At 41.2% G+C, this 24,281-nt stretch overlaps 1 protein-coding gene across 8 annotated transcripts in view; it reads right to left on the reverse strand.

Annotated features, from left to right (window-relative positions):
• Positions 1 to 24,281, reverse strand: part of CTNND2 (catenin delta 2) — a 665,464-nt gene that overhangs the window by 248,893 nt on the left and 392,290 nt on the right. For all 8 annotated transcript variants that reach the window (XM_049823921.1, XM_049823920.1, XM_049823918.1 and 5 more), the window contains one exon: positions 10,554 to 10,748. In XM_049823921.1, coding sequence (XP_049679878.1) covers positions 10,554 to 10,748 — 195 coding nt within the window. The remainder of the gene's footprint in view (positions 1 to 10,553; positions 10,749 to 24,281) is intronic.

A 24,281-nucleotide genomic window follows, 5' to 3' on the forward strand; every position in this document is an offset into this window, starting at 1 on the left:
ACCTTCTCTTGAAATCCCTCTCTTAAAAGTTTCCTGTCCAGCTGGCCAACATAAAACAGAACACATAGAGGAAAGTCATAATTATTATTTAAAAAAATGTATAAATATTATGAGACAATAACAGATTAATCGCCTGCACTGCATCATGCTACAGCCATCAAGCACACAGATGTCTTCTCCTTCAGATTTTGACTTCTCCTTATTTAGTACACTATAATCCTAAGTAATAAAACAGCTACTAACTGGTATTTTTTAGAACACCTTACTGAGTTTCAGCTATTTTAATTAATAGTTTCCATTCTGGAGTAGAGAGTTATTTTACTACTAAGTTAATCACATTTGTATGCCAGTGCCAGACCATGTGATATGTACACCTTAAACGTGAACATAGCATCTGCAAATGATAGTTTGAAAGTTGCTGGACCCATTGTAGTTAAAAGTAACATCTTTGAATACTTGCTGTACTCGTAGAGACTCCAAACCTGCATGTAAACTGCTGAAATTATGATAGAGGAAGAGACTACCTCTAAAAGTAGACACTATTATATATTTTAAAAAAAAAAAAAAAAGATAAAAAAATTACAGCTTAAGTTAAAAAAATGAAAATAATGGGCTGGTGATTTTTAAAAGAGTGCCTTTAAATAAAATGCTGCAGAAAGAATGATCCTCTCACAAAAGCATTAGCTGTCTTGAAGGCATTACTGGGTAGTTACCTCAGGCACAGCATTGTGTTTTTGTTCAGCAAAGATTTACAAGAAGGAGATTTATGAAAGGCATTTGAATTGCTTCTTACTTCATGAATGACAACCTTGTTTTTGTACACAACACTGAAGTAAATAAAAGAGAATGGACATTGTCCTGCACTACTGAAGTCTAATGTGACCAGGCTTTAACCTGAGACTACACCTGTACAGTAAATAGATGATGAATACAGAGACAGTTTCTGGCACAGAGCAGACACTGTATTTTCTTGAGAGTGGCAGGTGAGATTTACAGGGTATGTACTTCCCTGACCAAGATTTTATAATCACACTTCTCCCTCAATAGGTGGCAAAAGTCAAGGGACATCCAAGAAGCATTCAGACATGCTCTAAGCCGTCCTTCCATCAAAAAAGAAGAATTAGAAAAATACATGGGACAAACCAGAAGCCTCTGGAGGTATCCTGTTCGTGGACAGAGGAAAGAGGCTGCAGATACTGACCATCTTAAAAGGTTTCTATTCTGAGCAGTGGTGAAATCTGGGCTGCCTTCAGATGGGTACAACTCCTCTATGGAACCCAACCATGGGCTCAATACTTTGAAGCTATAAACATCTTATAGTGGAGAAGCATTTCTCCAAATAAGGGGGACATTGCTCACAGATTACAAAGGTGGTTCTGCAGGGTTTGCACCTCCTGCCACTTCCCTCCTTCTCACATTGCTCTTGTCCACCGCTTTACAGCGACCACTAGATACCACTGAAGCTGATAACAATGTCTGTTATTATATTCCTGCCGAAATTTTAACAGGAAGGAAATGAAAAAAAAAAAAGTTTCTTCTTTCTCAGATAAGATGCCACTGTACCTGGAAAAAGAATCACCTAAACACATATATGCAATAATATAACACAGATAAAGCTATACCAGACACCCTGGATCCACTGAATGAAATGGGATTATGACTTCGCATTGCTTTGAGGTAATTTGTTATTCACTATGCAGATCACCGAGGTATTTTGTGCTCAATTTACTTTGTACTGAAGATTTGTTCCCTGCTTGTTTCCTATAATTCTCTCTCCCAAAGCAATGTTATCAAGTAGATGTCAGCTAGGAATACAGGTCTATTATCACAATATTACCAAACTAATAGAGATGCAGTGGTAGGAATAATTTTTCTTTTTAATTTCCCTGAAAACATTACGTCCTATAGCCGGAACTCCATGCTGTGTGATTTACCAGCATGATCCTCAATTAATCTGCAGCTGTGGCATCACAGCATGCCCCTGCACAGCACATCACCTTGTGACAAAACAAAAAACAAACCAAACAAACCTGTCCCCCAACCAGAAAAAACAACAAAACAACCCAAGCAAAACGAAGTGATGTTTGGTATTTATAACCTAACTATTGCACTTTAGGACTGAACAAAATCTAAATAAAGATTTGAGAAGCAGTGTAATGGACAAAGGGTTTAATCCAAATGGGGCAAGTCAAAGCTGATTTTTCTGTTACTCCTCCTTTCTGTCAGAAGTGACAACTTTAAAGACAAATAAAGAAAAATATACTTAAAACCAGGTTTGCCTTTTTACTTTTAAATGAAGCATTTGTAATACAGGAACTAGCACATAACAGGTAGCTTTTTATTAATAGCTAGACTATGCTCTGATACCGAAGTAAAACTATACCAACATGCTCATTGCTGCTCACCGTAAGAATCTGAAAATACCTAACTGCATGTATATAGGAAAAAAATTTTTTTTTTTCCTCTAACCTCCTTAAAATTCCTTTTATGCATTAATCTGAAGTCTGGGGAATTACAAGCGATATATCTGGTTAACTAAATTCCAGTCCCATGCTGAGAAACAATACTAACACAACCTGAGAACGGACAAGACAGTTGTGGGGCAACCAGGATAAGAACTGCCCTGCAGAACCTCTCACTGGTGACGTGCCAAGGCTCAAACTCAGATTCTGACTTCCAGAGCTGAAGTTATGTTTGCACGCCTTGCAGGTGTACAAAGCTGTGAACCAAGCCCTCTATATAGGATTCATCATGACATTAGAATTGAGACTCCCACAACGTCATTTCTACAACGTCTCATTTCAAGTTAAGAATGCTGTGTTAATTTTCTAAATTTTTTTCAGCATGTTTAAGTCATGGACAACTTGAGTGATTTGACACAGCTAAACAAAACAACTTATCAAGGGACCGCTTCCTATAAGGTATTGTAAATGACTACCCAAAAGATCTCTCTCAAAGTTAAAAGGAAAAAAAAAGTAATTCTCATATTTGTTTAGATATCATCTGAATACCAAGCGCAAGGTCCTGCGCATGGGTCGGGGCAAGCCCGGCTATCAGTACAGGCTGGGGGATGAAGGGATTGAAAGCAGCCCGGCAGAGAAGGACTCGGGGGTACTGGTGGATGAAAAGCTGGACAGGAGCCGGCAATGTGCGCTCGCAGCCCAGAAAGCCAACCCTGTCCTGGGCTGCGTCCCAAGCCGCGTGGGCAGCAGGTCGAGGGAGGGGATTCTGCCCCTCTGCTCCACTCTGGTGAGACCCACCTGCAGTTCTGTGTCCAGCTCTGGGGTCCTCAGCATAAGGACATGGACCTGTTGGAGCGGGTCCAGAGGAGGGACACAAAGATGATCAGCGGGCTGGAGCACCTCTGCTATGAGGAAAGGCTGAAAGAGTTGGGTTGTTCAGCCTGGAGAAGAGCCTCCGGGGAGACCTTATAGCAGCCTGCCAGTGCTTAAAGGGGGCTTGTAAGAGGGGGACAGATTTTTTAGTAGAGCCTGTTGTGATAGGACAAGGGGTAATGGCTTTAAACTAAAAGAGGGTAGATTCAGACTAGGTATAAGGAAGAAATATTTTACGATAAGGATGGTGAAACGCTGGCACAGGTTGCCCAGGGAGGTGGTAGATGCCCCATCCCTGGAACCATTCCAGGTCAGGTTGGACGGGGCTCTGAGCAACCTGATCTAGTTGAAGATGTCCCTGCTCATTGCAGGGTGGTCGGACTAGATGGTCTTTGGAGGTCCCCTTCCAACCCAAACTATTCTGTGATTCTATGATACTGTTATAAAGTACTTCATAACCACTAAAAAATAAAAACCTTAGAAGGCTAGAAGTTAAAGGTTAAAAATGGTTAAAAAACAGTTTATCTGTAAAAGCAGATACAGAAAAAGACTATCAGTTTGTGATGCCACACAACTGCAATAAAGCAGGTTTAATTCTTGAAAGAAGAGTAAATCGCTATAGGATACAGGTGTCTAACTTTTTTCACATGGTCAATTTTTCACATACTAGAAAATTGCTTCACAATATGAAAAAATCTTCACCTTGAAATAATGACTCCTAAAAATATCAAACATATCCAATACTTTATTACGTATGAAGTTAAATATTCAGTCTTGTGAAGATGACGTACTTTGGCTCAATTCACCCATCCTTTGTAGCCTCGTGCTCCTTTTGTAAGGGACAACAAAAGAGCTAAGAGACATGACAAAATGCTGAGAATCAAAGAAAGCCTAAGCTGGACGAATGCAAAAAACACACAGGAAATGAAGTATTTGGGTATTTGGAAGCAGCATTAAGCAGCCCATGCAACACCCTTCTCCATCCTTGCTGCAAAAATTTCAACTGGGGAAAAAAAAAATATTGACTTGCACCTACCCAGCGGTTACTGTTCCCACAGCCCTCTGGCTCCCTTGCGGGGAAGGCAGAGCCGTCCGGCAGCAGGGCAGCACTCCCTCCCAGGGCAGCGCAAGGGTCTGCGGCAGCAGAAGGCAGGCCGGGCACAGGCAAGGAGCTGGCAGCTGGTGCAGCTTTCCAGCAGCAGCTCCACAGTGCCAGACTTCGGTCCGCCAGGTCAATGGGATGGAAGTTTGAACGGGTTGAGTGTGCAGGTGCCTTTCCTACAGGGAGGGAGACCCCGGGGAGTGGGGGCAAACGGCATGTGAACCTGGCGCTGAGGAGAGGAGGCGATCGGACACCGAAGAGCTGGGACTGCCCTGCTTTGCTTGTGCCACACAAATGAGGAGAGGAGGAGGAGGAGGAGGAGGTCAGAGCCATTTGAGCACCCGCAAGCAACAAAACTAGCAACCTCCCCTCCCTGCAAAAAAACAAACCCAAACAAATGAACAGTGCAATCAATTTTGTATGAGCTTTTCCTGTCTGGGGCGGCAGAAAAAGGGGGGTTTGCTTCTCCCTCTCCTGCTTCTCCTTTTAGGTACTGAATAGAGACCTGATCCTCACCACAGGCACCTCATAAGATGGAACAAGGAGGCAGAAGAGAGAAACAGCTCAGCCGTTTTTTGAGAAAGCCCCCAGCTCAGTGACAAGAGAAGGAATGCCAATTTTCCTTGTAAATCTTCCCCTCAGACACTGCTTAACCTCCAGGACAGCAAAAGCCCAGGCCAAGTGCAGCAGAGGCGAAGCAGCAAGCACCAGCGTGGCCGCCTGGGTCCCCTTCCCATCCCTGGATCACAGCGCATCTGATCTCTGAAGAAGGACTGGTCTCCAGGAGCAACGGCTGCCCCTACCCCACTGAAGCAAGACACGCTTTTACAGAAGGACAACATTACAATAACCAGGCACAGTTCTTGAAATAAGGCATCCCTTGTTGCAGACTCCTTTTCTTCAGCAAATGAAGAACCAGGCAGGAGCAGGAAGGCAGGCAGAGAAGAGGAGGACAGCATCTATCCAGAAACACAACAGTAATTCTCACCTTCAGCAGTTTTTCCCAAGCCACATCACACAACAATGAGATACAGATTTTCACTGCTGCTGGTAAGTGCTCGAACAGAAACGGTGGCCAGGAGCAACCGATAACTTCCCTCTGAAAACTCTTCCCTCCCTCTTCACTCTCCCCGGCTCTCCTGACAGCTCTCTCCCCCTGCACAGAAACCCAGCCTGCAAAAAGCCTCGTTTCTGGTTTGCACCTGCCATCACGAATTTCACAGGCCTCTTCTCTTCGATCAGCACTCTCCACCACGGCACCCAGGAGGGAGCACAGCCTGCGGCAGCACAGCTTTTGCTAACAGACAGCTCGGAGACTGCTATGCGCTGGTGGAACCACCCAAGCATCAGTGGGAGGAACCTTGGGGAGACCTGGCCTGAAGAAGAGGAGGCCATCAAAGAAGCTGGAGTCCAGCCTGGCAACCGCCCGCACACTCAGGGACATCAGGCAGCTTTGGAGGCAGCAGGAGAAGCGCTGCAGGAGTGCACGCTCCCCGATGGATGCCCCGATCCCACTGCAAAAGCACGCTTGGTAAACCCTTCAAGTCCTGCACTAAGCCACTCTTCAGAGGCAATGCAACCTTTGACTGCTTTTCACTATTCAACCTCCTTTCAACAAATCTTCCATTTCAAGGTCCTATTTTAATTTCAGCAGTATCAACCACAGACCCTACTCATCCTTTTCCTAACCCTTTCCCCCTCTCTGAGAAGCACAGAAGAGTCCTCACAGTGCCTCGCGTGCCCTGTCTTCATCAAGGAGGCACTTCAGCTCTGCACACCCGGCTCTCAAAACTAAAGCCAACCAGCTGCCTAACCACACAACGCTGCCGGACTTCCCGCGATCGGGCTGCGTCATGAAGGGGCAGTGACCTTCGGGGGCCAGAAGCAGAGACCGTCCTCAGGCCGCGCATCCCTCGGCAAACCTCGAGCTTTCTTCAAGGCCGTCAAGGGTCCTCTGGTGCCAATGAGATGCGTGCGTCCTTCCTTCGCAGAGCTGAGGAGGACAGGTTCGCTCCTCCGGCGTAACTGCTGGTTCATCCTGCCCACTTGTGTGAGGTTAAAGATACTCACTCGCAGTCCCTGAAACCGGTCAGTGCTCTTAAAGCGTGAGCACTCTACACGTTTTGAGGTCTAAATGTCCACAGCTCACCGGCGGCACCAGTGCTTTTAAGCAGCAGCACTTACTTCATCTGATAAAGCCCCAGTAGGGAGTTCAGAACAAGCACAGACCCCCCCATTCACCACCCCTCCCTCCCAGACCACTGGGGACAGCACTCTTTCAAGGCTTTTAAATAACTTTTTTCTGGAAATCACATCCTTTTTATAGAAGAGGGCTCACAACGAAAGCAAGCGTCTTTACGAGCACCCAGACAGAGTGCTGGTAGCCTCCAGAGCGCGATGGCAACCGGTCCCGCAGATCCCACCGCTGCCGACGCCGTGCTCGCCTGCTGCGGGTCAGCACCGACAGCCCAGAACCCGAGCAGGAAAGCCGCTTTCTCCTCAAGGCAGCTACGGAAATCCCAGGCTTGCAAAATAGTGACATTTTGCCTGCTTGGACTTGTTTCATTAAATGCCAGTAACCAAGGACTAAATCCCTAGTCCAAACTTCTAATTCTGCAAACAAGCAAACGATCGCCGATTCTGTGTCCCGCTCTGGCTGAAAGGCAAACCTTCCCCCACCTTCAAATTCCAGCGGTGTCCGTGTAAACATCCCATCAAATAAGGTTATCTCTACTCTTATTAACTTAGGATTCAAATTAATAATGCAAGGCCTTTAGGTTTATAAGGAAAATAAGTAATGCACCTGCCTGGACAAATATTATTAGTGTTATTTAGTTGGGTTACAAATACAGGTTGTAAGGTGCTATTCAGTAAGTAAATTAATTCATTATTTGTATTATGTCGGATTACTCCCTCCAAGCACATCTTTTGTGGATCCCCATTTCAAAAGGAGAATTTCATGTTTCTTGCTACTTTTAGTGCAAAAGTTTGGGCTGGTACTTTTTAATATGAGAGAAGGCATTACCCTTTGAAGGCCAGAAGGGATTGTTAAGTAATGGTTACCGACCAAAAAAGCCTATGCAGCTACTGCTGTCAAGTTTGAAGGATTATTTTTAGCTTAGACAGCATGACAGCAACACACCCGGTCATAATTTAAACCACAAAATGCTGAAGAATTCATCCTGCCCCTATCTAAAGTTATTCTAGTAAGGGAGATGTTCAGTAAGCTCCTACTATTTTGTACCTTCTGCAATATGTATCCCTTACTGCAGAACTATCATCATGCACTTCATTCACAAGTGAAATAGAGGAAAATACAAAAGTTAAAAAAACACCACCACCACCAAACCCCACCGCCGCCCAAAAACCACTGACTAAATAGAACAAAGTTAATTTAGTTTACCCCGTGGAGAAATTTTAGCTTATTGAATTCTGCTCACTGAATATTGATTCACCTAGAGGATGAAAAACTCTGAGTGGGCTTTATCCTTAGCTGTGTAAACATCCCTGAATGTAATAAGTATTTAAGAGCTCACAAAAGAGAAAGATGTGATGCTTATATTAAAAAACAAAGTTTCCATTCTGTGAGTCACTTAATCTTCCACATTAAGTGAAATTTTCAAATTCGGGAATAATGTTCTCTTTTTAAAAAAAACCGAACAAACAAACACAAAAATAAATCGTTTGCAAGTATAACTAACATAATTTTTTTTTTTTTTTTTCTAATGGGCAATGTTAGCTGCAGAGGAAAAAACATGCAGGTTTTGGACAAAGTCCTTAGACTAAGTTTGCCTTCCCCTTTCCGCCCCCCCCCCCTCCCCCCCCCCCATCAGATGGGGAAAACCATGCACCATCTTCATGATTAAAGGTATTGTGGTAATAGGCAAAAGAATGTGAACCACTGTCTACAAAGGAACACGCTCAAGTCTTAAAGCTCCCCACGACCCCCTCCCACCCCGGTGCAATTCACACACGAAGAACCCTTGGCACACGCCTTCAAGGAGTCTACGGCAATCTACATCCCTCATAGCTGAGATCAAATAGTCAAGACAAATAGCTATTCCGCCCTACAATAAAAAAACCCACTTAAGCCAATGAAGAAATAAAAAGTTCTGTGTGCCAAACTTCAGCTGAACTCCTTCCCCTCCTTTCTGCTAATCCCAGAAAAATTGTATGGTCTCCACCAGAAGGGATACGTTCCTACGGGCCTCTGTGGTAGATGCAGGAGGAGACCAAGAGCTGATCCGATCCAGCCCCAAATTCCCCAAGCGCTGACAGCTCTTCAGCCTGGCTGTGTGAAAGGCTGACAGCATTTGCAGCTAACAGCTATTGACGGAGCAACGGAATAATTGGCCTGGCACGCATCCACCTGCTTTTATTTCCCCTGACCCTGATGACAGGGGTGGAGGGGGAAGGCGAGGGAGGATCAACCCGACACAAAGCTGGACTGACGGGGTCGTTCTTCAGAACGAGCCTGGAGCAACGTTCAAACCCATATCCCAAACACCAAAATAAAATTCACCTTCACAGGGCACGTTTCCGATACCCAAATCGGCATTATTTTTTTAGCTTTTCCTCTTCCCTTCTGAAAACCCATCTGCAGGTATTACCTGTTAACATCCCGCATCCCAGTTTCATTCACTCTAATTGTGATTTACGCTGACAGATTTTCCTTCCTTATGGAGGTGTTGTGAAGATAACAGTCACAAGACCGCCTGCTACCTCAGCACAGAGAGCCAAGGGACATTTTGCAAGCAAAACAAGAAACCCTCTTCAGTGCACGACTGGGAAAGAGAGCACCATATAGCAAATACAAGGCAGCCACATGCGAAACACAAGGCTTAAAAGTTCAATATAAATAGTTGCTTCAGTCACTATCACTGCCTCCACTGCTCAGTGATTTAGGCAGAGGTCTTGTCCCCTTCATGCAAAGAATAGCAATCTTTTCTCATATACACATATGACTCTACACAAAACATATACTATGGTAGTTTCTTTAACAGGAAGGAAATGGTGTAATGGTGTTCTTCAAAAAGTATAAAGCTGTTACAGGTATTTAACTAGAGAATTCTGTGGAAAAACTTCTTTTTAAGGATTTTCTCCCATACCTTTAACAACCAGAACTTGTGTAAAGCAACAGAAATTTTTGGACATGCAAAAACTGCCAGCTTTGCCCTCGGAAAAACGGTTTTAAAAATAAAAAAAATATAAAGTTTTAAAAGAAAGAAAACTATCTTGCTCCTAAAAGTACACTTAACTTTTTCTTGATGAAAAAAGGGAGTGATCCGAGGATGGACATAATCTTCCCTCTTTGATCAACACAGCAAAGATAAAACACCAGAAATACTTACAATTCCTAAGGCAAGTTCTTTCTACATCTGCTTTAGGCTATTTTGGCTGTAGCATTTATGTACTCTAATTATTTTGTGCATTAAATACCATAAATATCCTTGTTGATTTGTGATCTATTTGTGGGTTCCAACATACAGCTGTATTTCATTTGGTTGAGAGGACATTCTGCAAGTAGGACTTGTACACCAATGCATTTCATGGACAATCATTATTATTTATGGATAAACCAGTGATGCTAACAGCTTTTCTCTATGCCATCATTCAATTTTATGTCTGTGTACCTATACCTAAGTGTTCCTCTGTAGGAGAGGGGAAGAACATTTACTTATGATTCACTTCGAAAGCAAGTGAACAATCCTTTAGCTTCATGTGGAAGGAACTTGGCAGTCCCTTTGCAACACACAAAATACCTTTGCAAGCAAAAAACCCCTGGCAATTTCTTCAGAGGCAACAGATTTTTCTCAAAGACAATAAACAAGATTAATAAAAATATTCTCTCTGTCCTTATGAGTAAGCCCCCTCCCCAAATTAGCTTCACCTACTGTACATACAGCACAACATTAAGTAGTTCTCCATTTTGTGCATGCCTTTGGGGTTCTATTGATAGCTGTTATCTGCACGAGGTATTTTGTTTGACTGGCATGCATAGATTTGACTGGCAACAAAACACAGATTTTGTTTAGCACATTGGAAAGAGAAGAATTAGTACTGAAGATTAAGATATATTTCACAAAAAGACAACCATGCAAGTTACATCCACCTACCTGTACTAGTGCGATATGTGCCTGTGTGTGCTGGTTGCAGAGGGTCCCCCTGGCTCTGGCTGAGACTCCTCATAGGGGGCTTCTGATAAACTCTGTCTTCGTAAATAGGATCTATATGGTGTTCTGGAGACTGCAGCGCCCTTAACTCGGAGCCAAGGTGGCTGTGCTGGCTGCTGTAAGATGCCCGAGACCCAGCTGCAAACAGATTTATGAGAGACGTTTAAGAGAGAGAAAAAAAGTGACAAATACAGGATCTGACTTGATTAAAATTTTACTTGAAAATAGCGCTTAAACACAAACCCCAAACAAAAGAAAGAAATATTTTCAACATACAAATAGCAACAGCATGCAAGGGCAGCAACAGCTCCAGTTAATCGCTTTAGTTGCATCATCCAGCTGCCTGCCTCTACTCCAAAACCTAACTTCTTCCAAGGAAACTACATATTTTGAAGAGATAGATATCATGATATCATCTCTTCTTAAACAGAGACCAAAAAAACCCAATGCAAAAGAATTTTTAAAAACCCAAACAAACAAAAAACCCCGCTGCACGATCCAGGAATGCCCAAGAGCAAAGGGGTCCACAGAAGAAGGGGGGAGAAGAAAGGAGCAGCAGTCAGAACTAGTTACACATGTTATCCCCGTATCTTAAGACCTACAAATGAAATAAGCTAAAGCTTTTGAAGAGATGTAGTTACATGAAGGCTGATCTTTTTGCTGCTTCACTATAGTACAATGGAACAGTTGTGCCTTATCAACATTTTGCCGTCAACAGTTTAAAAAAATAATATTAAGACTTTCTACAACTTAAATGTCCTTGAGGATGAATAAATTAAATGTGCCTTCTGGAAAATGTATTTTAAGGATACAGGTTTGGGTTTTTTTTTATTTTTTGGTAAATAACAAGATTAACTGGGATCGTATTAAAACATTTTCTTATTCTACTATTAAAAATATTATTTTCTATCATGATCTTTTAAAAAAAGAGATTTGTATGTTTCCAGCTGTGGTTACTTTTGTCACTTGAGTCCCTCTGCCACTTAGGTTCTTCAGTTCTGTGGTCCATTAGCAAGGTTCCCAAGGAGAGGCACAGGGAAGCCATACAATAATTACACATTTTGAAGTCAAGAATCAAGCAAGTACCCAAGCGACACCTGACAAAGGTTAGGTCTATACCACAAAGTGGTAACACGCTATTTAAATGTTTAGAAAAACAATCAAAGATAAAAGTACTAGACCTCTTACTGATACTCGCGTGAGGTTAAAGTCCTGGATGTGGGTGATGTTCTACTAGCTTAGCTTGTACTGCTCAGACGATCAGTGTAGCCATTCCTACCTCATTCGTTGTGTCAGCAGTGGTTTTGTTGCATAAACAAACACTAAATATTTTTCAAATGCAAAGCACAGATATAAAGTAATGTGCGATAGCAACATAGGATAGAAATGAGAAAGATACACAGACATAACGTTACTGAAACTTTAATACAAATTGTCTGGAGGAAAAGAGTAATTTATTCCATTTCTTTCTTTCTAATCAGTTTGTGCCATATACGTGTTTTCTTCTGAATTTTTCAATGTACGTGCCTGTTTTCACTGCAATACCCTATTTGCATATTTTTCCCTTCAAACATTTTTCAGACTGACTTGCCATTAGCACACCACTGAAAGTAATTCTGTTGTTCCCCTTACTAGAAAGTCTGCCAAGAATCCCAAAGACATATTTTATCTATAACTACTGCAATTACCCAGGAAGTTGATATTACTATTACAGAATTAAATTCTTCATGGTCTGCGTTTTCAAAATGCTCTTTAACCCTGCATCTCTGAGAGCGAGTCTCAGAACAGCTGAACAGCTCCACCAAAATCTAGTATCGTTCAGAGTGGCCTAAAATACAGCCCGTTATGATTATGTCCAAATTTCACCGTGCACTTGGTTCAATCTGTATTCAGAGAAAAAAATATGGAAGATTTGAGGGCAACATTTCAGAGGCTCGACAGCACATCAACAAACCAGACTTGCTACAGAATAAAGAATTATACCCCCTTCTAGAAGTACGACAATTCTTTTATCCATTTACAAATTAATAATGCTCTTTGGAACAATAGATTTTCTTAATCCTGCTTCCAGTGAACCGAAAGATTTTTCCAACAGAATTTAGTGGCAATATAACCCAAATATTAAAATGTTCTCAAACAGTTATGCTAGTCTTCTGGTGAGGTGGGATTAATTCAGTCTCCTTCATACTCTACCAATAGTTCTGAATCTGCAAGTACTAATACCAGTCTAATACTAAACGGAAGCTTAGTATTAGCTTATTATGCTAATATTAACAGAGGTTTATTTGCATACTGCACATGTAACTGTAACACTACTGTACTAAACAATAAACATATGTATAACCAGAGAAACTTCTTGACGAAAACACATTAACGTTCAAGCAAACAAGGCAAGGAAGATGTGACAAACAATAAAAGAAAACCAGCATAACTTGCCCCAGAATAGCTAAATGGCAATCTAGAAATAAACTTGAAGCCACCTGAACAAGAAGATTATGGGTAAACACCCCCCAAAAGTTTGGGAGTTAAAACTCTATCAGCGAGTAACTGCCACTATTCCTCTAGCATTTCAAGAAAACAAAGATTTCAACAGGTAACTAAAATATTTTCACATTAAAAACGTAGATGCTTTCAAATCTCAGAGATTAAGGCCATCAGAACATGAATATACTTGTTAAATCATGTCTCAAACACCTTTAGTTTCAAGCAAAAGTGATGCTTCTCTACAGACCTCAATATGTAATTTTACTACACTACTTCCAAATTATCAGATATCAGTATTAACACAAAACACTAGCACCCTTTAAAGGTCTTAAATCTAGTTTTTTAAAAAAAGACAAAACCCAGAAAATTTATAAAAAAGATGGAACACTACAATCATTTTTAATGGTTCTATTAAGTTGGTATTTCAAAAACTGGAATAGCACGTTCTGTTTTCAATTAAAATCTCTGTTCCGTTGCTCTTAAAATTTTTACATGTATTCATTTATTCAAGTCTCAACTTAGGAGCAACAGGTTTTTATTGCATGTTTTATTTAAATATTAAAATCAACTAACCAATAGCCATTATACCAACAGTCATCTTTGTTGCTGTGCTGTGTCATACCCAGTAAAGCTCACACAGATAACTTTAAGAAAAGCTAACACACTATTACAGCTGAAGTCAAGAAATGAGTTGTAGATTTTTACATCAATAAAAAAAGGCAGGGGGGGATGATGGATTTCAGACAACTGCATCCTACCTCATGTACACACTCGTCTCCTCCACCATATTCTGCTGCTACTTTGGAAGACACTGGGAAGACCGGTAAGATAATCGATCAAGACAAAGACTGTGAACTCAAAGAATTGATGCCACTGAGAAAGCGAGAGGTATAACATGCCTCCTGCCTGCATCTTGGCTTAGCAGCAAACACCTACATCCTTTACGACCTGAAGCTGCAAGCTGATCTGTATCACCCGCTTCAAAAAACCGGTATTAATGCAGTCTAAAGCTCACGGAGGTCGGAAAAGCAACAAGGTCAGAACGGAAAAGCAGCAATCAATATACTACCAGGAAGCAATAAGACATCGGATTACCAAGGCCCGTTAGCCTTCTCACGTTCATGGAGGCTCATCACCCTCAGAAGTGGTTTCTTGAAGGCACGAACACATGCCGCGAACACACGGCTGGCCCCAAACTGCACGTGTCCAAACCCTGTTCTCAACCAGCCGTCCCCCCTCCACCCCACTAATCACGCCGCACTGCTCTGGGCTGCTGGAAACCGAAGCCGCGATGTGCATCAGGGCCACACACAACTCCCACGTATTCTGGAATTGGACTCGTCTCCCCTCTCTGGCCAACCTGTTGCTAGCAGCAATGCTATTTTTCCCTCGGGGAAGCATAAGGCATCAAGCCCATTTCAAAGACAAGCCTACGTACAAGTTCAAAGACAACTCATTATTAAATTTACAGTTCTGCAAGCCTTTAGTTACAGATGATTTATTTAGCATCAGAGTAGACACAGAACTCTTATGATAATGGTTGTGAAGGAGTAGGGTTTTTTTTCTCCCATCTAGATTAAAAAAAAAAACAAAACAAAACCCCAAAACACTGAGAAGAGTTAAACCATCATTTAGGGACTGAAGAAACCACTTGAAAATTAATTCCTCAAATAGCCCAATCTGTAGTTTGACAAAAGGCCAAGAAATTATTTGATTGCAATTCCAGAGATGCATCACAGCAGAAAGTATAGAGAAGACTACTAAAAGGCTCTAAAATAGCTGAGAGAGGCATCAAAAGTGAAGCAGACAAATACTAATAAATTAAAAAAAAAATCCCCAAACCAAAATAGGGTACATTTATTTTTTTAAACAGAAACTGATTAACTATAAGAACAAAGCATACAGAAGAGAGAGTTTTCTCTGTCTTCTGAAGACTCCAAGACTACAACCTCCAAGATAGAAAGTGGAATGCCCCATCTCCTGCGTTTCTGTGGAGCTTGTAAAAGCTGACTGTGGTCAGGCTCCGGCATGCGTGTCTTGTGAGCCCCCAGCCAGGTGAACCAGATTAGGGCAATGATGATAACCCAGAGCTGGCCAGTTTTACCAGATGAAGATAGCACATTCCTACAACCTTTGCTGTCCTCCCACATTCTTGAGGGGCAATAGAAAGAACCCAGAAGACTGCAGTCCTACCTAATTGGATCAAAAAGACAATCTCCACCTTTTACACTTAAAAAACTCCCACCCTACTACATGAAGTAGGGTTCATGTACTTCCAAATTATTCAGATATGTTCCTTGGTAGTATAGGGAAATGGTTGTTTCCTAGGAGAATGTTCTTTTTTGACAAAGTCTCACTTTCCACAGGAAGAAAAATACTGTAATCAGACAAGTGTAACGTGAGAGAAATACAAAACATAATCCCTAATTGCTCTTCAGACCTTGTGCGGGCTGTCATGGAAATAAATACAACAGACACATCTGAAAGACACTGCTAATCTGACACTTTAGGTCAGTAAACCACTGTATTGACAGCATTTGTCATTTCAGGAAACCAAAGACATTAGAACTATTCAAATGAATGGATACACAGGCATTTGCGTATGCTTTAATAAAGCCTGAACAGGGTTTTTTTGTGCCCCCTGTGAAAGCCTTTCCAACCAGTAATCCTGTCTTGCTGCAGCCCTAAGAAGGAGCCCCACAAACTCACGATACTCTCTAAGCATCTCTAACAGCAAAAGCATACAGTACTGCCCTCATTGGAAACACGAAACATGGAAGTGATCATCTCAACATAAAGAAAAACATCCAGATTTGACCACATAAACCATTCAGCCCTCATTTAGCAATCCTCCATCACAAAATTTATCTATCAAGAGTCCTGTTAAGCAGTCCTCTTAGGTCTATGACACACAAACATCATTAATGAGGTATGAGCCGAGAACGAAGCTCAACGACCATTCTATTACCATTTACCAGTAATATGTTTACAGCACTTAACTTGGTTAAAACCCACACATTTCCACACACAGTAGATCTCTGGCTATTCGAGGTGCCAAGTATCAAGCTCTGATTCTGAACACACTACAACACATTGCACTCAGGAGATTTGATTTTCTAACAAGGAGGATTGACCATTCACAACTGGCTGTATAGATTTTTAATTTCAAATATAATGACAACATTGCTCATGTACTTTGTACCGAGTTTTCCTTAGATTACAAGTTTTTGAAAAAACAAAACAAAACAAAACAAACAAACAACAACAAAAACCAGCCCTACATGATGGTAAAATTGTAATCAGCCCATCAGTGAGATAAGAGACTGCAGGCACAGAAACTAAAAGAGAATCACAGCAATTTTGTAGCTTTGTTATGTTGCACGCTTTTCAGAGGACTGAAAGAACTTTTTGATTTAAAAGGCACATCAGGGCTGAAACCCCATTTTGACATTAATTTCTTAGATGCTTGCCCTGAAATGCTACTGTCCTTATAAAAAAAGTATAAATTATACAGTACATCAGGTCATAGCTTCACTACAATTCTGAAAAAGCAGCACGTGAGAGGATATGAACAGTAGGATTTTTACTCTGAACTCGTATGTAATAAAACCTATTTTACAGACACTAACCTGGTTTACTTCACGTAGTAAAGAAGTTGATGTGAACCCAAGTGCAGAATTAGAAGTGAACACGGCGGAGAAGGAGAAAGAAGTCAAACATTGATAGCTAGAGTTTTGATATTGACCTTTTTTTGCCAGTAATTTGTGCAAAAACATCTCCAAAATGCTTGTCTGAATACATGCATCTTCTACTCACAACGTTGGAAAAGGACAGTATGATCTGCAGCATATATTACTATAAATAAAACTAATAAAACTCAGATAATGGGAATACACCAGCACTGTGTAATGAAAAGTTCAGTACCAAAAAGAAGAAAACATATCTAACTCAAGTACTGAAAGCAAATGCAAATTGTTAAGACATGACAGATGGTTAAATTAACCAGTAAGACATGATAGGCCATATGGCAGTACCAGCTAATGCACACCTTGGGTAAGTCAGCTTGTGCCCCTAGCATACCAATGATCTGCATTGACCAGAACCGAAACACAGTCTGGAGTGAATTCCTTTTAATTGGGTTTAGATTGGTCTTAAACACAGGTTTCTCACCTGTTTGAATTCTACACACACACACACACACACAAAAAGTATCAATTTGGGTCTGAAGTTTTTCTTTCCCCAAATATTGAAATTAAAGATTAACTAATTAAAAGATCAGAATTAAACTTATTTTTATCTCTATACTCTTTTTCCATTCTCACTATTCTGTCCATGACTCAGGACTATTTGTAGAAATAAAGAAGGAAACAAAACCATCACTGAATCCACTGATTACACATGGTGCCTTTAAACTTACATAAAATTCTGGACACCCAGAAAAAACATGGATGTGCTACTTCGGCGTTCCCGGTCCACACTACAGGACATCACCACAAACCAAGTATGTGCTACAACATACAAGCCCCCAAAACTGAAAGAACAGACTTGCCTCACCTGTCAGTGTCTTAGACTGTTTTTCTTCAGTTTTTCTACTTAAAATATTGAAGTGTAATATGACGCGTGGCCTGGAGTGTTTCTTGTAGACTATCATTGCACTGGCAAACCTATTAGCAGTTTCACTGTCAGGATACTGTCACGTTCAGCAGTATGGCTCACACTGCGCTGTTTCCCAGACATAATTTGTCCATTAACCAGATTAAGTATCTTAGGAAACTCTCCTCAAAACAGATTGGCTTTGGCTGCTTAAGGGACAGTGCAAAACCAGCCTCTGACCTAGGGTTAGCACTTTTCACATCAGTGCTAAAAATAAAGAAGGGGGGAGGGGGTGGGGCGCAGGAGGGAAGGATTACACTTTAAGTGTAATAAACAGGCCCAAAATAAACTTTAAAAAGAATTTGATAAAGCTTACTATGGCTTTTAAGAACTATCTGGATAATTTTTATTCTATTTAAACTAGTTTTTAACCAAACATTGAAATTATTTATACTCTTAAGTATATTTAAAAGAGAAATAAAGCTGAAAATATTTTCTTAAGCTGTCCATGTTTACTTTTTAGACATGCAATGTGACTGCAAAGTACTGTATCATTTATTTTATTTCTACAAGTCTAGGAAAAAAAAAAGAAGAAAAAAAACCCCACCACATCATAAATTTATGTTTCCTCACAAGCATTTTCTTTTTCCTGCTCCTGTCCTTATTCTGTTGAAAAGCATGCACCTGCTTAAAACATTTTATCAAAAAATAAACTGTTAGTGGAAGAAGAGAAGTGTGACTGGGAACAAAGAGATAAGAGGCAAAGATAGCCAGGAAGAAACAGCAGATTAAATGTGACAGACAGGTTCAGGGAGATAATTCCCATTTCATTTCTGATCTAGGGAACTGTCACTGAAGAAAGAACAAAAACCAAGAACTCCCCCAAACCAATCGCTACCACACAACAACAACTTGCCTTCAGCAAGGCAGAAAAATGATAGATTTTTTTTTTTAATTCTTAACTGAATGGTCACATTTGGTGCTTTCCCCCGCCCCCCCCTCTTCTCTTAAGCTCTGCCTCTTCCCTTCCCCTCAACCCTGCAAATTTTACAAAAAAGGGGAAAGAAGTCCTATGCACAAATGGGAACAGATACCACTATCCAGCACTACAAATCACTGTTCCTAACTTTCCTGCTCACTAACTGCTTCAAGGACTGCGGGTTCTGTGCCTCAGCAGTGGGATGATGTTATCAAGCGACAATGCCAAGCAGCCGCACATAGGCTGTTTGGATAGCTCAACACAGCTTCACGACAACTGAATACAATATCAAGCCTTTGTAGTAAAGAGATCTTCTTTGAAGTTTTGCTAAACATCTTCACCTTAGAAAAGATAAAAGTTTATTGTTTCAAATTCTGAACTGTAAAAGCTTGTGTTGCACCATGGGCTCTATGCTAAAGCAGGTGTTGCGGCAAAACTTTCAGCTCGGCAAGTAAAGGAACAGAAATATTAGTGTATCTGGTGAGACATGCCCCAACAGTAAATATCCAGAAAAAAAACCAAAACAAAAAAAATCAACCAACTTCTACAGGATATTTTGCGAAACCCTACGGTTAACGCTTCTCTGAGAAGGACTGAAAATCAAAAGGAAGAATAGCATGTCTGAAATTCCCCAAAGCTGGGTCCTCCTTCCTCCCCGAGGCACAAAGCTGTACCCAGGCAGACTTGGGGGCCCGATTTCTGCCTGCTAAGCAGCAGCGTAGACTGAACATCCCAAACCCCACAGGTCTTTGTAGGGCTAGAGACCCCTTCCAGCGGCATCGGTGATTTGCTAAAAAGCATTGCTGCCTCCAGCAAAATTAATCAGGCGCTATTCCGCTGATGCCCGCCAGTGAAAACTTACACTTTCTGATCGTGTTTAACATCATGGAAGAGCACAGAATCTAAAAAACCCGGCAACTCGCAACCCTTCCCCCACACCAAGCATCAGCTCAGTCAACCTTAAACAGAGCAAGTTTTCACAGCAGCACTGGCGCAGGGGGAAGGGGAAAGCCTTTCTGCACCAACTCCTCCCTGCACGCGGAACAGAAAGAATATCTAGAGCTTAAATCCAGCTACAAGTGAAAGTCTCAAGATTGGCACAGAAAATTTGTTAAGGAGCGTGTTTTGTGGGACAGTGGTTCCCAAAGGCAAACGGTCGATGTGTAACACCGTGGCAGGGGTAACACCAGAAAACAAAGATCACTCGGGTAATGAAGCGTCAAGTCCGTTGAACTACAGTATTCCTCAACTGGCTTTTGCTGGGCAACCTGAATTTTTCATCTAATTGTACTGTCGCTCCTGGGAGTTCACAGTTCCAACAGGTGGTATTCCTGCTACCAGGGAAAATGCAAATAGATAGCTCCAATGAATCCTGACCATGCATGCATCTTTTTCAAAGTATTAATTTATGATGAAAATTGCATATACTTCTTTTGCAAACCTATGTGCCAGTCTCTGATACATGCAGTTGAAATCCAAGGCACCACATCTGGGGTTTGCTCACAGAATAGTGTTTGCAACTTAGCTTTTGTAATTCCTTTTACAATGAGATTGCATATTATTAGACGAGTGAACAATATTAACTTCTGGAGATTTTTATCTGTAACACTTTGTACTCAAACCTGCATTTCACTGAGAGAATGGAGAAAAGCATCAGATAGCATTTGTTCTTTTATGTAAAGTCATCTTTGACAGAACATTAAACACTTTCTGCTCCCAGCGGCTGTCTCCTCCTCAGTGAGCATTTGCTTGCAATCCCCAGTTTCTAGAATTCACCAAGACCTGAGGTATAAGTCTGTGACATTCCAGGGGAAAAAAACCAAGAAAGTGTTGTCTTTCTCTCAATGCCACATTCAAGAAAGGGAAGATCTCTTTGGATATTCTGTAACACACTATATTACTCATCAAGCTTTCATTACCCATTTGAGACTCATTGCATTTAAAATATGAGAGTGAAAACATCGAGCTTTCATTAAATGTATACATTATCAATCTGAATACAATTTAACTAAAGAATTTAGTTATGCCTGTAAAAAAGTTTAGACCGGCAATTATCCACTTTTACAATTATGTTCAATAGATTATCATAGCACTATTCAAGCTGGTTTTAGGTTGTTCCCTTTACGTATACATCGAGACCTCTGCTAAAACACTTAAAATTATCTCCTATTATTAAAATCATTATAACCTAAAGCAAATCTAACAGGCTTGCTCTAAATAAAAGAAATGCTGAATGTAGAGACAAAGAAAAGAACACCGTTAACATTATGATCATGAGGAGCTTAAGGACTTAAGCAAAATTTATACTGGAGTAGTCATCCCACGAAATAAAGTTTTCTCTTTCAATATCACACAACAGTAAGCATTTAGCATCCAACTTCCAACAATACAGAAAAATATCTTACATAAATCCTTCCACAATAAGCAGCAAACAAAAAAGAAAATGGATGGCTATGGATTTTTTTCCAGGAACTTTTTAAAAGAAAAAAAAAAAAAAAAAAAAGAAACAAGAAAAGAAAAGAAACTAAACCAGCACAACAGACTTCACGATGTGCCATTAATCTCACAAATTCAGATTATCCCTGAAAAGCATGGCAAGGAAAGGACCATAAGCTGAAAGAGTCCTGTCACTCAAGCAGAGAGTCCATGCTAAAAAGAAACGGCCATGACAAATGCTGCACGAGACAAATGGTGACAGAAGGTCACCAGCAAAAGGAAAGCAGACCTAAGATAAGAAACATAAGAAATGTGTTCACAGCAGTTTGCAATAAACTACTGGGAAGGTTCAGCTTCAAGAAGGGCTTTACCAGTACCTTCAATTAGGATGAGATGCACATTACTCCAAAGGTGACAAACACTTGAGGGCTTCTGAACTGTCCCACAATTAGTTCCCGCTTATTCATAAATGCAAATTGACATCATTTGCATGTCAAACGGATGTCTCACCTGTGAAGCCAACACTTCCAGGATCATATGGCTGGCTGAAGACATTTGCACCAAGCTTTGCCTGATTTTACAAAAGCAGTCTGAAACCTACTGCAGACCGAGAAAAGCAGTGATCTGCAATCCACCACACTCTCGATAAACTTCAGAGAAGAAGAGATTCTCAGTTAAGACAGTTAATTCTTGAATTCCCAGACTCACAAGACAGGATCTTAAGCAGGGCAGGGCACAAATTAGATCACTTTGGAGAAGACTGCTCTGTTATGGTCAGCGGTAGCTTCAGAGCTTGCCAAAAGCAGCTCAAGGTGCAACACAGACAAGGATGACATGACAGGAACTCCAACTTCAGACTGAAAGAACTGCAAAATTTTGATGAATAAGCCTTGAAAACTTTGAAGCTTGGTCAGAGACCAGACAAAGTGCAATCATGGCGTAGGGGTCACTCTATCTTCAAGATGGCTACCAGTTTTAATTCTTCGAGGGAAAACTGAAGAGCATTAGTTCACAAAGATCCTCCAGCCAAACACATCACAGCTGGTTAGTCAAAGCCCTAAAAGCAAAGCCTGCTGGTGAGAAGAAGCCACATATATGATACCTTTTGTCCTCAGTCCCTCCTTAGTCTGGTGCTACTGTCCTAAAAGCTGCCAGGGACTTGGCTGATCTTGTCTTTGGAAAAAAAGGCTAGCAAATCCTTCAACAAATTACTTATTCTTACCAGGATTCAGAGTCTTGATGTATAACCTCCATTCACTAATGGCAACTACGTAAGCTAGCAGCCTTTGCTCTGTTAAGAAAAGAGGGAAACACACCAAGTCAGGCCTGTGTACAACAGGCTTCTTAATTTCTTGATTGTCCAGGCAGATCAGTTCAGAAGAGAAGAGGGCTGGAAAGAGTTCCTCTTGCCCACAGAGGGTCACAGTTATCGTATGCAGCTCCCCAGATTAACTCCTAACTGTACATAACACTCCCAATTTTGCTTGTTGTGTGATTAGGCCATGAAATATTCTATTAAGTTCCTACTATAGGTGGCTGAGACGTACTGTAGTCAAGGTCACCCAGGTCTTTTCCTACTCTTGTTTTCAGCCAAAGATCCCTAATTTGTAACTAGCTATTAGGTGCATTATTAGCTCGGCTCCAATTCTGTTCTTTCCCTCTGATCTGCAAAACTCTTTCTACACAGGATTTATCTTCCTTTCTTCAGAAAATGCCTCCTAATATTCAGCTATCAAAAAGTTTCCTTGGCTTATTTCAGCGTTTTGTGCTGAGATAATTAAATAAAAAAGTATTTTTCAAGTGGCCGAAAGAGTTCTCCTTGGGGGACTTTATTAGTAGCATCCTTCCTTTCCATTAATTTGATTTTCAAAATGACAAAGTGACAATGGTCCTTTGCCCAGGACCTTGCCCACCTACACTCTTGCAAGAAAATCCATCTTCTCCAGCTTAACTAAACATTTCCCAAGTGGCACTACAGACAGTGTGTGCTCAGAGCACTGAAAGGAAATAGAAAGACATCAGATACAGTCTAAGAAAAGGTCAGTAAGGAGGTTATTCCAGTAAAATCTGGTTTTGGTGAACTCATGTTGCAAATTATCCCATTAACCATTTACCACCTTCATGTCTTGTATTATCCTTTCTATCAGTTTTTGTTGTAATGTCCAACAAAGCGCTGTGATTAGCTGCTCTGCAATTGTTCTTTTACTCAGTCCTCCCTTGCTTCAGGGGGTATTAAGCCCAAACATGCAAAGGAAGGGCTGTCCTCTCATCTCCCACCACCTTCCTCCCCCCCCAAATACCTGAAAGAGTCCAACTCACCCGCTGTGGCAGATCACGCTCCTAGCACTTTCATACAAAGCCTTTGAAGAGCTTATGGCACCTTTTGGTGAGCAAATATAAACACAACTGCATCCCGGCTGAACTGGGATGCTCAGGGAAGGTACGGGTGGGGGGAAGACCCCATGGAGAGGAGTCCTTTTGCTCTCCAGTTGCAGGAAATCTGTCCCAGTATCAGAGGGCCATATTGCCCCTTACTTCACCCTTGCTTTCCTCCCAGGAAACACTCTTTAAACCCAGAGAGAGCTTTAGTCCTACGATCAAAAGGTTTTACTGCCCGAGAGCAGCACAGCTGTCTGTCTGATAAAAAGGGATGGTTTGCACCTGGGTTGGAGGGGGAGGGTAAGAGGCCGTAAGGCAAGATGCAGACACACACTATGGAAGAGATAAATACAGAAAAGCGTATGCAAAAATTTCCTCAGAAAAGTGAGGGTTGCCTGAGATTTAAGACCACTTACATTCAAACTAATATGGCACTTTTTTCCTATTCTTCACTCATACACTACAAGTTGCAACTTGATGTACTTATTAAAAACCTATGTCATCCAACTGGCGCTTCATATGCCATGCCTTATAATTGTAAGATTAGTCATCACTTGGTCCTTCTCATTTCAGCATATTAAATTCTGACTTTTGCTTCTACCCACTTATGATAATACACAGTTCCATGAATTCATTATCATTAGACAATATCTCTCTGCCCTCTGTAATACCATTTTTTATAAAACCAGAAAGTAACCTGTCTGTTCTGGGTCCATACCTAGGTGATCTTCAAGTTTGACCCTACGATTACAGAAAAATTGCCTCATTTATTTCCCATGATTGCTCACAGAGTGAATTTG

Source organism: Accipiter gentilis, chromosome 20 (genome assembly GCF_929443795.1).
Source record: "Accipiter gentilis chromosome 20, bAccGen1.1, whole genome shotgun sequence".
Classification (NCBI taxonomy): domain Eukaryota; kingdom Metazoa; phylum Chordata; class Aves; order Accipitriformes; family Accipitridae; genus Astur; species Astur gentilis.